Raw genomic sequence first — 15,900 nt, 5'->3', positions numbered from 1 at the left:
TGGCTGCACAGAGCAGACTTTATTATTAGCCGTTTATTGCAGAGGATTCTCCAAACCGGTAAAAGGACAAAATGTTCCTATCTGGGCAGAGACTTAAGTAACAGCTAAATTAAATCTTTGCATTCACAGTATTCATACAAAGGCAGATGGGAGCAGAAAATGTTGCGATGAAGAATATGGAATGAGATGAGATCACAGCATCAGTCTGTCCTTTGTAGATCTGGACAATGATCACAGAGCCAGATTGGATTAGTGAAACCTATTTACCAGAAGTTCAGAGCAGTTGCGTGAAGCTGAAAGGCAGTCAGGAGAGAGAGGTGGAAAATGCACCAGATTTACAGCTGCAGCGACGAAAATTTAGAAGTTTTCACCACCGTGATTTCATCCAAATGTGAGTACATCAGAACTGTAATAACGGGGATGGTGTTGTCTTTTGGATGGACGGAGCGCGTTATCCTTAGTGAAACCTTTAAAGGAGCAGCTCATCTGTCTGCTCTCTGTGCTGCGTTGTGCTGCCAGCACGGCGCTCCCTGCTTCTCGCTGGAGCTGAGCCGTGCAGGTGCCTCCACATTGTGGCTGTGCAAAATCTTTGCACAGGCAAAACTGGGAGATTTGGAATCAGCGTTCGCACACCTATGAGGTAATTGCTAAAGTGACAGCTTGCAACTGCGTGGCTATTCTATGTGATAGAAAAGAAAATGAAGTTCTGGGAGCAGTTAGCAGCTCGGATGAACTGGGTGAACCGCATGAATGTGGAATTTAAGTCTGCTGCCTCAGTAAGTGGAACATTTCCAAAGCCGTGCCCTCAAAATGAATGCATGATTAACATTAATTGCTTGTAATGAAGAGTAAGAACCGGACAAAGTCCGGTCTGCATTTGATTGAGCAAATTAGTTTAAACTCAATAGCTGCGTATTTCAGCAACAAGAAGAAAGCAGGTAAAAGCAGGGAAAACAAATTGTGGGGGCAGATCAGATCTCTTCTTGCAAGCTGCAAGCCTGCACTCTCAGCTGCTTAATTTCAGAATATAAGTGGAAATGACAAAGTGAACCATCACCGTAGTCGTTTTTGTTGCCTGAAATCTGGACTGCACACACAAACAGCCTCTTGCAGGCAAATCCAGAAACAGCATCTGCAAGAATTCAGCCTTGCCTTCCCACTCTGCAGAAAAATCATGTTTGCAGGGAGAGCCCTGCAACCCCACTGATTTCATTGTTGCCATTGTATTCCTGTGCAAGTGGGTCACTTACATCTACCTCCGCGATTCACTCTTCTTTCAATGGCTATTCAAGTAATTGCGTGTTTGCTGGTGCTGTGACTTCCCTTTGATGCCTTCCCTTTCTTCAGCCCATGTAAACCATTCACCACGTACGCTGGCGGATGACAAGCTGTGAGTCAGTCTGTGGATTGTATGTACTCTGAAAAGATGAACACTTACTGCCATTAGGCACATTAATATACGGTTTGTCGTGCACCAGCCTGGGTGCCAATAGCAGCACAACAGTATTTGGTTTTGGTAACAATACACAGAAACTGAACTCCATGCATTAACCAGTAAAATACATAAATCATTAAGATGATTCTTTGTGTCACTGAACTTTTCTACACTTGGATTTAATTAAAGTGCTCGTGAACAATTAGCGATATTAGCCTGCACACAGTGCAATACCACCAGTAAAGTCATTGTGGCAGCTTCAAAAGCAAGATAGAACACATTTGCAGAAAACAACTTTCATCGTGTTTGTGTGGTTTTCACCCCACACTTGCAGTGCTCTAAAATATAAAAACTGCTCATGCAGGAGAAGGCACTGGGGATCCTTGAGGATCCTTGAGTCACCTCCCAGAGCAGACTATCAAGCTGACAGCTTAGCACATTCTCTAGCTTTGTGCAGGCAAATAACTCACTTGTGATACGTGTGGAAACACTGTACTTCAGCAGGAGACTTGGACAAGACGTGGCACCTCCTGTTACTTCCTGCTTCACCGAGGGCAGAGCTTGGCCAAGACTGTTTCTGTCTGATGGGGTCCTACTGCTCAGTACTTGCATCCTCACTGTGGCATCTGAAGTTGTTCTTCACGCCATTAGAGAGGCTGTGACATGGGCAGCAGTACTCAGCATGGGGGAGGCCACCACTGCCACCACTCATCCATGCCCCAGAGGTAGCAGGAATAGCAGGATCAGCAGACCTAGGTCCTTCAGAACTTCAGATCTCAAGGCAGGAATTCTCTGCAGCTTCACTGCAGCTGCAGTAATGAGAAGCTTCAGTTTATCCAGCTGTTTCCACATTTCCAAAAGTCTTCACAGATATTAACGCATGGCAGTACTAAGCATGGCAGCTCCTGGATCCCAAAAATGTAAAGGAAAACTCACTTAGAGAGCAACAGTCATTTTCCTGACTCTTCAGTGCCTGTGGGCTATAAATACAGCCTGAAAGGGAAGCCTCCCTTCACATGCCTTGCCCTCGGGGTCAGCATTTAGAATTGGAATTAAACACAACTAAATTTTGTAGGTTTTTTTGCAGGTTGTTTTCTGTAACCAGCTGCTAAATCCCATAGTCATAACACCTGTATTCTGCATACAGGAAGGGTAATTAATTTTAAAGTGCAAAGAGTAAGATATAATGAGAGCTGGGAGAATAATTTTCAAGTCAAACTGGAAGAATGTTTAATCAGCCCTTGCTGTGTCCAAAAATGACCATCCAAAACCAATCACTTCAGTGTGAATGCAATGTCCAGTCAAAAACCTGGCTTATGATCCAGGTATCTCATGTGTCTTGTAGCTAGCCTTTCTGTTTTGCCTGGGATTCTGGTGTCTTCATGGATTTAAGAAATAAAGTTGAGAAAAAGCTTCAAGGAAAATAAAGCCTCATAAAGTTAAAGAACTGAATGGCATATTCTGACAAGTGAAAAAAAGGAGTGGATGAAGTGTGTTGTGCCTTGGACACAGTCAGTAAATCTGGAATAACACAATGAAGCAGTCTGATATTACTGGAAGTCTGTATCTAGATACAGTGGTTGGTCTCTCCAAAGTTAATGCAGGTACAAATCATGGTCTAAGCTGACTGGATGGAAGAGAAGCTTTGCACCAAAGACTCCCATCCATCAGGCAGGAGGCACGGTCACAGCCTCAGGTAGGAAATGGCAGATTCCTCCTGGACACCCATAGGAGAAGCACAGGAACTTCAGGAAGGCTCTTTCCCCATGCCCACAAATGTCTATTGTATAGCCAGAAGATCATTTCTGAAGTAACATTAAGAAAAAGACTTTCTTTTGGGTTGTTTCAGCTCGAATTTTCCTTAAATCCTTCCTTTCTTCCCACCACTCCCTCAATAAATCCCCGTGGAAGCATTTCGGAGACATACTTGACATAATCTCACCACTATAGCACAGCTACAGCATCTCAAAGTAATGAGAAACAGCTTAAAGATAGTGAAATGTTTCTTGCTTTTTTTTAATAGCAATTATTTATCCCAAACTAGCTGTCTCCAGCCCTCACCTTTTCTCTGCCGCCCAGCACAGGCTTCATGGGAGCTAACAGAAGAGCCAGCAGGCTCATGTGCAGGGCCTCCAGCAAGTGCCTAACACCAGGATCCTCTCTGAAGGCTCTTCCCCATTGTATTCCCTTCTGCAGCAGGACAGGAAAGCCTGCTACTGGTCTTCCAGCACCACAAACCAGCAAGATCTTCACCATTACCTTCAATGGGCACTGCTCTGGTGTGCTGTTTGAGTTTGTCCACTTCTGCCCAACCCTGACCACGTTTCTGTTGTTCTTTTCACAGCATGTAGTCCTGCCCGAAGGAGAGCCAAAAGCGCGCATCACATCCTGACAAAGAGCGTAAGAAAAATTTCTCTCCCACTCTTTTGTTTTCTTTCTAGTTGGTTAAGCTTATCCTTCAAAATGCTATGGAGAAATGGGAAGCAGATCTTTCAGGGCAAAGAAATGCTGCAGCATCTGGTGTAGGGAGTGGGGTGAGAAACAGAAAGGGCAGTTCCTGTACAGCTACAGATGATTCAGTCTGTACTTACAGATTATCACACGAGCGCTTTGAAACTCTTAAAAAAAATAAGGTCTTTGTGCAGAGCTAGTAAAAATGAACATAGCTTATCAACACGGGTCATCTGAGGGACTCACAGACTTAATTCTTATCCACAAAGCACTAATAACACTGCCGGAGGGACAGCAAGCAAATTGTAGCAATGCACATGCAATCAAGGAGCCAGTACCACATTTCCCAGGGAATATGGGAGGAAAACAGCAAGCAATGAGCTGTAATCTCCTCCCAGAGAAACGGCTTTGAGAGAGCAACAGGAGGATGCTTGCCCCTTGATCCTGGTGGCACAGCGATAACCTGGCACCTATGTAGCTCAGCAACATGCAGCTGCATATGGTCCTCTCCTGTCTCTCCAACCCACCACTCAGCACAGTGCTCGCTCCTGCCTAAGAAAGGAAACCAGCTGAACGTTTCCTGCAGCCCTCTGCCATGCAATCCCAGCTTTTTTCTTCTCCACTTTCCCTCCACTGAATGTTTCTTTTCAATAGGTTTGTAAATATTTTTTGCCCCTGATTACATCTTCTGGGCATAATTATTATGTGACAATAACAGCAATACAAAAAGAGCTGAACAGAGTGAGAAAACATTCTCCAAGTTTAGACATTCATACATGTTAGTTTGGTTCAAGTTTTCTTGTCTTCAGAGCCATTTTTTCCTCCTTAAATGCATTTAGCCTACACACAACTCATTCCACGATCCTTTTATCACAGTTCTATCTTACAGGTATGATAGCCACACTTCTTGCACGTTCATAACCTCAAAGCACTCTTATACCTCTTAGACCTCCATGCACCTCTCCAAGAATTCTTAAACCTTTCAGAAAGACCCTTCTGTCAAAGTATTCTCCCTACAGACACAGGCAGTTCTCCAGCACTTCGTTGAAATGTTTTGTTCCATGGTCTTTCCTCTTCCCATACTCTGATTCCCTGCTTGATCCCCATTTGTAGACACACTCCTCTTCACAATCCAGATTCCCTAATCTCCCTCTGGCACAGTAGGTCCCTCTGCTTATCACACTTACCTGTGCACTGGGAAAAACCTTACCACATTCAATCCCATCTCCTGGGTAACAAAGCAAATCACAGGATAATTCACAGAATGCCTCAAGTGCACCTCGGAAGAATCAGTAACAGACCTCTGGTGTTTGAGTGAAAAACATACATGTATGTATTTTCTCGGTTTGTGAAAATCTTATTTTCATCACTCAAGCAGAGGTTTCAACATGACTCTTCATCCCAAAAGAGGACAAAATTTAATGTCTTTGTGATGCTCAAAATAAGCCATTTTGAGATACTCCTTTTTTTATTTGCTATGTCCTCAATATGTTTTGTCACATAACGTAAAAATAGCATAAGAATGCAAAAGAAAAAAATAACAATTATGACTAAATAAAACAGAATGCTTAGATAAGGACTTCTTTTTTTCCCCCCCTCCCCTTTTTTTAAATTTTTTTTTTAAAGAAAAAAAGTACTTTTATAACCAAATGACCAGATTTCTAATCAGAACTTTCTCATAATCCTGTTCAGGTGGAAATTCTTCAGCTAGCTCAGCTAGCTCTCATCAAAAGCTAGGACAACCATAGGTCTGTTATGTTTAGAAAGTTCTCTCCGTCATGTGGGAGTGTGTAATATTTATTGGGTTGAATCAGTGTAGCAGCACTATGCTCACAAAGATCTAAGAAAATAAGAAAGTCCCCATTTTGTTGCTGCATTTTGATGTGATTTTTTTTTACCTTTGGGGCCTTCCTGACCTCAATTACAGATATCCTTTGATTGGCCCTTAGTCATGATGCACACAGCATCCTATTAGCAGCAGAAACACCAAGCCTAAGGAATGGTTTGCAGAGTCAGCTAGACAAGGCTTGCAAACCAACATAATTTGCACAGTCAACTCTTTGCCGAGTGCATTCTACTTTTTCAGTGCTTACAGCTGCTTGCAGCTAACGTGCAACCATTCAGATAAATTGCATATACTGGAATATATACATGCCTGTAAGGAAATTGGGATTGCCAATTTCTAACCCGCACTGGAGTAGCAGAATGATTTATTTTTCACTTTTACTTTTGCACCTGCAGTCAGTGTTGCAGAAATGCCTCAGTTTCTGCTTTGAGAGCTTCTGCTTTGGCGACTGCAGTGGACATGACTTTAATCCTGGAGAAGGGCAAAAATAGTTAGCAGCATGGACATCTGCCAGGCTTTTTTCACAACAGAAATACTCAAGTGGTGTAGCATTAAGTGATTTAACATTCAAATGACTGACACTGGGAGGTAACTTCCATGACATTTGAAAATCCATTCCAAGAGCACAATCACGCCTGTGGAAGGGGGAAACCTTCTTTTTAAAAACTGTTTCACCAATATTGATATTTGCAGCCCCTATTGTCCTATAAAAAGTTATTCCCAGCGCCAGTAGATCCTTCCTTTTTATTTCCTTGCACTCTTATCCTCCAAATCAATGGCTGGAACTTTAAAACCACTTTTGTCATGAATACAGGGAAGCTTTGTGGAAAACTGGCAAATACCTCTACATGTCCCAGTGCAGCCACATTAAAAATGAGATTAGCATTAGCCCATCAGAAGGAGCCTAACTCCAAAAATCTGACATTTCCTCCATTAATAAGAAAATAACCTCACTGTCCAGCCACTAAGCTTCACAGTTTTACCCAAATTGAGATGTTTAATTGTCACCTTCCTGGGTGACAATTTGATTTGATTCCAGGAGTGGTGATGGAGTTGCTGGAGCAGCCTCTGTGCTGTCCTGCACTGGAAAATAAAAATATATTTCATTGAGCTCTGAATTCAGAATAAGCATCCTGCAAACAGAATGAACAACTTACAGATTTAAACAGATAATTATTTTAAGAGTAGTTCTCTAATTCTGCAGAGTTTGGATGACTCTGCCATTCACACAAGATTTGAATTTCCTGGTACATTTAGAAAAGAAAAGTGACTTCCTGCTGATCCTTCTGCCTCACCCCAGGTACCCTAGAGAAATGTCAGCTCTACTTTAGATCAAAACTGTGCTGCAGCAGGTTTAGATTCCTGACCTAGATAAGTCTTTATGTATTATAGTAATGTGTGAGGTGGTCAAAGTCACGGTGAAGTCTTGACTTAGGAGATAAATAACTTCCAAAGTGTACTACTGCCAAATGCTGCAAACAAAAATGTTAACTGAAGATGTGCTGTGGAGATGGGGCTGCTGTCCATGACTGTAATGGCAAATGGCATTGAAATTTGCTGGAAGTTGAATGGTATGTAACAAGACACCTGGAGAAACACAGATAATGTGCCGAAATAATTCTGCAAGTAACAGAGTTCAAACTAAATGTTATCCTTTGCAATGCACAGGCAGATTGGTAGGTTTCAAATCAGTGGTTTATGCTAATCAAATAAGCACTTTTAGGAATAGAGAATATGGCTGCCAGCATCCTACTTACCAAAAATTCTCTTTCCATGCAAGCAAAAGCTTGTGTTTTGGTAGGAGAAGGCTGCAGACTTTTCCACCATGCACCAAAGGAAATTGAGTGTGAGCAAAAGTACTGCATGTGTTTCCAGAGTTGGTGGGAAAGCTGAGCTTTGCAGCATTCCTTGAAAGCCAGAAGAGCTTGGTTCCACAGGCAGCCTCTCTAGCAGTGGGTCTGTCATGAAAAATGCCCCTCTGGTCATGGCCGCGCCATACCTGTAATGAGGACAGGTGTCTCCACTGCTGACACTGTGGTGTCAGAGAGATGTCCCTGCTAAGCAGCTCACGAGGTTTGGCAATGCAGACGGCTGCTGACCAGACAGCACAGGAGCTGTATGGGGAGCTCGTGCAGGTGCCACCTCCCTGGCCTCCTGCAGGCCTCCCACCACCAGCATCCCCTCCTTCCTGAAAGACCAGTGAAGGGCTGAAGCCTGGCCCTATCTAGCGTCGCCAGATTCACAGTCAGTAGAGCTGGGCCCACCTCTCGCACATGTTTATCTTCAAGGACGTCAGTGGTGCCTTTGGCTTTAACTTAACATTGGGCACATCCTTAAGTAGCTTACAGAGAAAGCGCTGCGTTAGGCTGTGTGCCAAGATTCGCCGAACTGGAAGAAAACTCCTCTTAGGGCTCAGATTAGGCTTTGGTTACCTCACCACACCTTTTCAGCAGCATTTTTGCCTTCTGTTGAGCCCTGCCTGCTCCTTGTCCTGACAGTTGGTGGGATCTAGATAGGTAGTTTCCAAGCTCTTGAGCACACGTGGAATCAAAAAAGTAAAATATCATCGGATTTGGGCTTTTTTTCCTACTTTGGGAAACATCTGTTTGCATGAGTTTTTAAATCTGCCTGGAAAATCATGCACAGAATATGGCACATTGACAGTAAACTGAATTCAAACTTATTTGAAGAAAATGAACAATTTTATGAACGCAAGGGTGACATAGCGGAATGCAGTTTTGTTTTTATCTCAAGTGAATATTAGAAGGCAGACCAGTAGATGGAATAAGGCCTTCTGCTCCTTGTCAGCAGCAAGCTGGTAAATTTGCTGGTCTAAGTCGTCATAAAAACAAAATAACTGTATTTATACATAAAGCAGGTATAGGGCAACTATCAGTCAGCAGGTGCACATCTGATACCAGTCTGAAGGTTTGCCATGCATCTTGTTTCCTCACTGCTTTGGATCTTTGCTTCCTTTAACTTCTCTGAGTGACAGCAGCAGGTCTTCAGGGAAGAATGTAAGAAACAAAGTTTAAACCTCTCTTTCACTGATTTAAGGACTTTAATCTTCTTGAGACAGTTGTTTGTGGACCATCTTGGATAACAGTCACCAGTGGGTCCATCTGCTTGGTGACTACCCTGTTTTCCTTAAGATCACGTTAGCTCCAGCCTCCCCCATTCATTACCTGGGGCACTGCACTCAACAACGTAGAAAAGTATCTGATTTTGTTCGGACTCATTTTCAGGAATGCTGTTCAAGTTACACAGAGCCTAATGTTGACATACATGCCCCCAATGAATTCCAAGCAACAAACTCCCCTCAAGTGACTGGAAAGCAATCAGAAGAACAAGTGTTGCACTGCTCTCACCCGGGTTGACTCCAGGTGACTTTAACAATGACAGCTTGCGGCCCGCTCCCTGGCCAGCTGTAATAAGATGGTTTTGCATCTTCACCACAGGTGGTAGCAGTGTCTGACTGTCGCCCCCACCGGCCAGACAAGCTGCAGCCCCACCACGGCGACCTCTTCCAGGTGCTCTACAGAGAAGAAGAGGTGCACAGCTTGGGCCAGGGTGGGCAGCAGGGACCCTGCAGCCCCAAGCACGGTAAGTCCTCAGTGATGGCTTTGCGGTCTGCACTGCTTCAGAACAATTTTAGATATTGCAGTCTTCTGGTCTGCATCAAAGCAGACTTGTTACGTACAGAAAAATATTTCCATGCTTAAAACGCTCACTGGAATTTAAGACCATGGCATTGCAGAGCCCTGCTGCCTGCAAAAGCAAGCTAATAAAGCAGTGCTTGCTTTATTCAAATGCATAAACTCTCCCTTTCTAAGAGCTGACAGTATTGTAGAGATGATAGACTGCTTATAACTGGGCTTGCCTGACTCATCTTTTTATTTATTTATTTATTTATTTATTTATTTATTTATTTTGTTCAGATACTTAAAATTTGCCAGAACATAATTATTTGAGATGAATTTTTAGATTCTGGATGTCAGCCACAGACATGATTTTGTTTTTTCAACCAAAACTTTTTCATTGTATTTGTGAGAACCTGTGAAAGAAAAAATAGGATTTACCAATGCAAAAACAAGGAAATGAACAAACACAGGCTGCTTGTTCAGTATGTTCAAAGCTGATGTGTTATGCTTGGAAGGAGAAACTCAAGCAAGGACATGGAGTTTGGCATGGGATGGCCTTTTAATCAAAACCACACCTTTTTTTCTCCCATGAAAAACCACCCAGCTGCAATTAAACCATAAATCTTTGAAAAATCCCATATAGCACGTGTTCGGTAGAGATATAGGAAGTTTGGTTTGTCTGTTAAAAGTTGCTAAATGTGTAGAACAGATTCTACCATGAATGAGCACGGTCTTCACACCACGAATAAGCAGCCACCATGCCTGTAAGGCACTTGCTCTGAACAGAGTAGACATGAGCAGGGCCTGCATGACTGCGAAGGAACAAACTGAGTTTGGAACCATGGAGAAAGATCTGAAACCAGGAACAGAGCCTAAAGGTGACTGAACAACAACCTGGGGTGAGGGGAGAGGGGGTGGGGGTGGGGGTGGAGAAGGAGTGCCTGAGGAGCAGCAGGTGGCACAGAGGTACCGAGGGGGGAAGAAGTTGTCTGTTGTGAGGGGAAGCAATGGGGAATAGGTGACAAATAGGCACCAATGGGAGAAAGGATGGAGGGATCAAAAAATAAAAGTGAAAAATTAAGGAAACAGTTCTCATAACAGGAGAAAGTTGTGACTGGGCAAAGAAACTGGGATACCAAACGTGAAATGGGAAGAATCTGAAAATAAGTTAGACTGTGTTCAGCAAAAGAGATCTGAGAACAAAAGGGAGGCAAAGAGGTTTGTTGGAGGAGTGGAAGAAGGAAGCAAGGAGCATGGGATAAGACAATTTCATCAGGAGCTCAAGGCACGAGAGCTCCTCCAGGTCTCCCTAGGTGTGTGTAGCATAACGTAGTCGTTTGTAGGATCCTGGCCCAGAAGATACTCAGGGAACTCAGCAGTGAATCTCCAGGTTCCTGTACTAGCTCCTTAAGCTCTGTCTGTCACCATCCTCGGTGATGCGCATACAGCTGGTACAGCTGACATATCCTTTTTTCTGGGTGCCCATTTCACAATTCAGATTGTGACACCCAGAAGCACTCATTTCTAGCTGCCACAAAAACTGTATGGAAGAAGGGCTGCATCCCACAGTAGTCTTCTGAAAGCTTCATCCTGGGAATTTCTAACCTTAAACTCAGTACTCCATTTCCCCACTACAACCTTTTATCCTCCAGGAGGCTACAATACAGTTCTCTGTGTTTGTTTGTTTGTTTGTTTTAATACTGGTGAAGATGATGGCCACAATGGCCTGCAATACAGAAAAGCCCATGAAAATATTACTTGTCCTGCCCTTGGAGAAACAAGGTATAGGACTGTGTATTGAACAATGAAAAAGGCCAAGGATAAATAGCTACTTTCTGAGTGAACACTGTATGGTGCACTGGATGAGGCAGAATGTCTGTGGAAAGATGGCTTCTGGTCCCAAAACAGAGAGTGTTGAATATAAGGAGACTTCAGACTTAGTAAAGTACAAATTGAAATCTGGGTAATAGAGTGAATAGTTTTTCACGGTGAGAAATGTGCAAATAGTACAGATGAGAACACCAGCATGCTTGTTGCTAGCATTAGTAACAACATACAAAAATAAAAGCAGAAGAACACTCCATTCTAGCATGCAGGAAGCCAAGAGTAGAAGGCCAGAACAATGAACTCCTTACAGGACCCAAAGCTGTGCTTTGCTTCACATGGTTATTGATTAAATAATTACATATGTGTTAATATGCATTTGTTTTACAGGGAAAAAACACTCCATTTTGTACAGGTGCTCATCTTGGAAATATAGAGCAAAGTCAGAGTAGAAGTGGTGGAAATCTCTCGTCCCGTGCTTTGGCTTTCCATAGCACCTTCTGGAAGTGGCATTCACAATGCACCCTGCCACCACTGTCCTGATGAGCACTTACCAAACAGAAGCCACAAGGCTTTACTTTTGCTTAAATATTTTGCAGAACTTGGCCAGGACATTTTTCTGGGTCTAATAAAAATGAAATGCTGAGGGGAAGAATCAGATAATATAAAACAAATAAACAAAAAGCTGGAGCACTGATGCCTGGAGCCACTTTCTGAATACTGTTAGTACCCAATACACAAGATGAGAGGAAGCTATTGAATTAAAATTTGATGTGAGGGATACGGTACCTAATGGAATTAGGTACCTAATGGAATTACTGGTGGGGGAAAGTGGGAGGAGAAAGGTTAGCTAAGATGTTTATCACAGTCAACTATTGCCCCCGGAAGGACAAGACAATTCTGACTGTTAAGTCATGCTGGGGACAGTGCTATAAGCATCATCTTTATTATTTCTCATGCTTCCAGTCATTGTTTATACTGCATTGGTAGCAGCAAACGTGAGTCTCATTGTATTGTCTGTCTCGGTGAATCCTGGTGTTTCTGTAAATCCCCACTCTTTTCTTACTTGAATACTATTTTTAAAAAAGAGCAGACAACTCAAAATGGCCAGGAACAGAAAAAAAGAGGAGAAAAAAAAAGCAATCCACAGTCCCACAGCCACGTGGGAGAATTTGGCTCCATGGGAATAAGTCTGGAATCCCTCCTTGATTTATTTCCTTGGCACAACCAGCAGGAATAGCAGTGAACATTTCCACGTGGATAAGTTCTTGGCTGGGTGCTCGCTCTGACAGCAAGCTAACCTCCAGGCTTGAGGACAGCAGAGATTTCCCGCTCAGCAACAGGCAGACAGAGAGGTTAAAATCCCTCCCCGTGATGTGCTGGATGTAACACAGCCTGCTGTCTGTGACTGCTTGGATCAATTCAGAAAGGAGAATGACCCCTTGCTCCTACACAGGACAACCTGGTGAGGAGCTTCACAGTGCACACTTTATATATACATATGTAAAAAAGTGCATACATAGAATTATAGAATCATAGAATCACTCAGGTTGGAAAAGACCTTAAAGAACATTGAGTCCAATACATACATATGTGTACACATACACATGCAACATACATTAAGTGTTAGCAGCAGGGGAGAGCTTCCAATTGGTCTAAGCACAGTTCCTTGTCTCATTTGAAAAGTCTAGGGGCAGCTAAATGATTTTCTGTAATTACTAAGCAGTTTCAATATCACTCATTTTGACATCACAGTATGTGATCAGAAAAAAAGAAAATTTTTGCACCTTTGGCTATAATCAAATCTGGTTGGACTATAATCTGAATCTTGGCTGTTTTCATGCTTGACCTAAGCATGTGGAAGGATGCTTTTACTACCAGCTGTGCCAATGGGATACTTACACTGATAATACCCTGCTTCTTATGTTTGACAGTGGGAATAACTGAACGAGAAACATCCAAACCTTGTAATCACCAGTCAAATGGGAAACCTTTGGTAAGTAAATATAGCAATATGAAATACCACTGTCTGATGGATCTTAAAGCCTAACACCTGTTAACACGTCCGACAGTAACGGTGTGTTGGTCTACATCAGCACTTGCAGGTTTCCAAGTCTTCTTTACAGCTTTTAAAGGTGACTGATGCCAGGGGCTGCACAGCTGGGAGCAGGACAGCTGCCCTGTGGGGGGGGAACAGGCAGGCTGCCTTGCTGCATGCCTAGCCACCTGCAAGACCTGGGAGGAATCAGCTTCTTGCTTCTCAGGGAATCACATGAATTGGGACAACATGGATTTCTAGGATGGAGAAGTATCAAACAATTCATACTCTGCAGAATGTAATGCTGAAAAGATGAACAGACCAATTGAAAACATCAATGGGAAAATCATTGTACAAAATCTGAAAATTTGTTTTTTAGTAGTGAGAAAATGTTTTGGCTCAGAATGACTCAGCTTCAGTAAAATATTTTCCTCCCCTCCTCTTTTCCTTACAGAAACAATTTTCAAAAGCCCTCATTTAAAAACAAAACAAAACACAGATTTTCAAGCAGAAAATAGTCTTCCGAAAAGTTTCTGACCAACTACAGAAAGTTAATGCCTTAAAATGCCCTTTCAGATGGTTACAATGTATGAGCTAGCCTGTAGCTGGGCTATGCACAAGGAAAATGGCTGTTCAATATTGTAGGATGGTCAAAATTAACAGCATTCTGTGCAATTAAACTAATTGCACCTCACAACAATCATCCTGGTCAAATTTCCAAGGATGTTTGCAATAGTAATTTCAAATATCTTGAAGTCCTGAAATACTTACAGAGCACACCGAAAAGTATCCAGTTCAGGGGAAATGTCCATTAAGGCTCAAGAAATGGTGATGGCTGGGAAAGCTGCTTCCTGCCCAGCCCTAGAGAACCGTATGAAAGCCTCAGTTCCTCAGGAACCCGGGCATAAAAAATAAGGAATATAAATCTCTGCAAGGCTCCCACTTTATTCTGGTAGGAGAAATTCATGCTCATACAAACACTGTGTCGAAGCTGCGGTGACCATTCACATGAGCAAACGGTGTTTGTGTGGACAAGGGTACAGCAGTCAGGATCTAATCTTTGTTCTCCTGCTAAGAGATGTACAGTATTAATTCACTGTTGTAAAAAACAGCCTCTTTCCTCAGACTAACGTTGGGTTTCCACTCATCCGTGCTGTTGCTTTTCCCTCCAGCAGCCTCCGACATCACTAGCCCTCCCCATCACAGCGAAGCCGGCTCTCATAGGATCAAGCACGGATGACCACCCACTTGCAGAAGAGTGAGTCCATGCCATTTTCTCTCTAAAACGTAATTAAGGAACAGTTTGACCATAGTGTAAATGCATCTCATCAGTAGACGGTTAACTCAGGAGTGGATCTGGGTGACATTTGAACTCATTGCGACAGTGTCACAGGGACAGTGATAACCATTGGGTTTCAGTGGTTGATCATTGTAAAGATGGGCACAAGCCACAGAGATAAATGCTTTATGCCAACCTCCTGTGCTCTATTTGCCAGCCGTAGGCAGCGCTTGAGGAAGATGGCAGAGTATGACTTGAACATGACACCAGGAGCAGAAGCTTCTCTGCCACTGACGGGAGGCAGCCTGTACGGGACGCCCAGCTTGCTGAGGAAGATGTGGATGAAGCACAAGAAGAAGTCGGAGTACCTGGGGGCAACAAACAGTGCCTTTGAGGCAGACTGATAAGTCTCAACATCACTCAAAAAGACAAAAGTTCCTTTAGCTAGGACGAGGTGCTCTAGGATTGATGAAGGAACAGACTCAGCACAGCTCCCCATCCATTTCATTACTTGATGCCATTGCCTCAGAATGGTAGGAGAAAGGCTAATTATGTCAAAACGGTGAGTATGATGCAACGTGTCAGCCTTTCTTTGTTGCGATACACTAGAATCCCAAATATCTCACCACATTCACATCTTGACTCAGCGATGCTGAAACTATTGCTGACCTATTGTATGCATCCTGTCTGAATCGTCTCAGACACACAAGAGAAGCCAACCAAGATGTTTGTGTTCTTCTGTAAGGTTACAGTTCTCTTTTTGTTATTGAGTGCCACTAAGTGCCAGGGCTTTGCTCACTGTGTACCACTTTAGTCCTCCTTCCCCTTCACATATCCACTCTTTAGAGATATGAGATAAAAATCACATGATATGCTTAGATCAACAACATACGCTAAACATATTTTTCCTTCAGTTTTGATGTTTCAAGGAGTAAAAGATGGAAAAATTTTAAAAGAATGGGTGAGTCAGAACTGAGTAAGTTTGCACTTACCAAACTTATCTACATGGCCAGAGATTGGTGTTTTAGTGCCCTACCAGATCAAACTATGAGAACTGAATAACCTCAACAAATACACTCTTCCATAGAACACATATATTAAATCAGCAACTTACTGTCTGTGTGGTACAGAGTATTTCTAAAAGTGCACAAATGATAGTAGAAAATACATAAATGATGCAACTAAAGAACTACATATGAAATATGAAATATTTGCTCATAGGAGATCTTTGTTTATGAACTGGTGGATTTAATAGAATTTCAATCTCATCCTTTTTTTTTCTTTTTTTTTTTTTAATTTAGAAATTACTGATCACAGTTCCGTGGTTTTTTTTTTCTTTCAAAAGAAGATCATATAAAAAGATTTCACCAGTACTACAGACAATAT

The 15,900-nt window shown here is 42.7% G+C and overlaps 1 protein-coding gene across 1 annotated transcript; it reads left to right on the top strand.

The window, feature by feature from the left end:
* Positions 1–324: 324 nt before the first annotated feature.
* Positions 325–14,918, top strand: VXN (vexin; the record flags this gene model as incomplete). The annotated part of the gene is made up of 6 exons (XM_079533102.1): positions 325–391; positions 3,780–3,835; positions 9,191–9,335; positions 13,132–13,193; positions 14,411–14,493; positions 14,732–14,918. The coding sequence occupies 6 exons, from the start codon at positions 325–327 to the stop codon at positions 14,916–14,918; spliced, it is 600 nt and encodes a 199-aa protein (XP_079389228.1).
* Positions 14,919–15,900: the final 982 nt, after the last annotated feature.

Source organism: Tetrao urogallus, assembly GCF_951394365.1.
Source record: "Tetrao urogallus genome assembly, chromosome: 3".
In the NCBI taxonomy this organism is placed as follows: Eukaryota; Metazoa; Chordata; class Aves; order Galliformes; family Phasianidae; genus Tetrao; species Tetrao urogallus.
The sequence above is the reverse complement of the archived record's forward strand: the minus strand, read 5'-3'. Positions and strand labels throughout refer to the sequence as shown.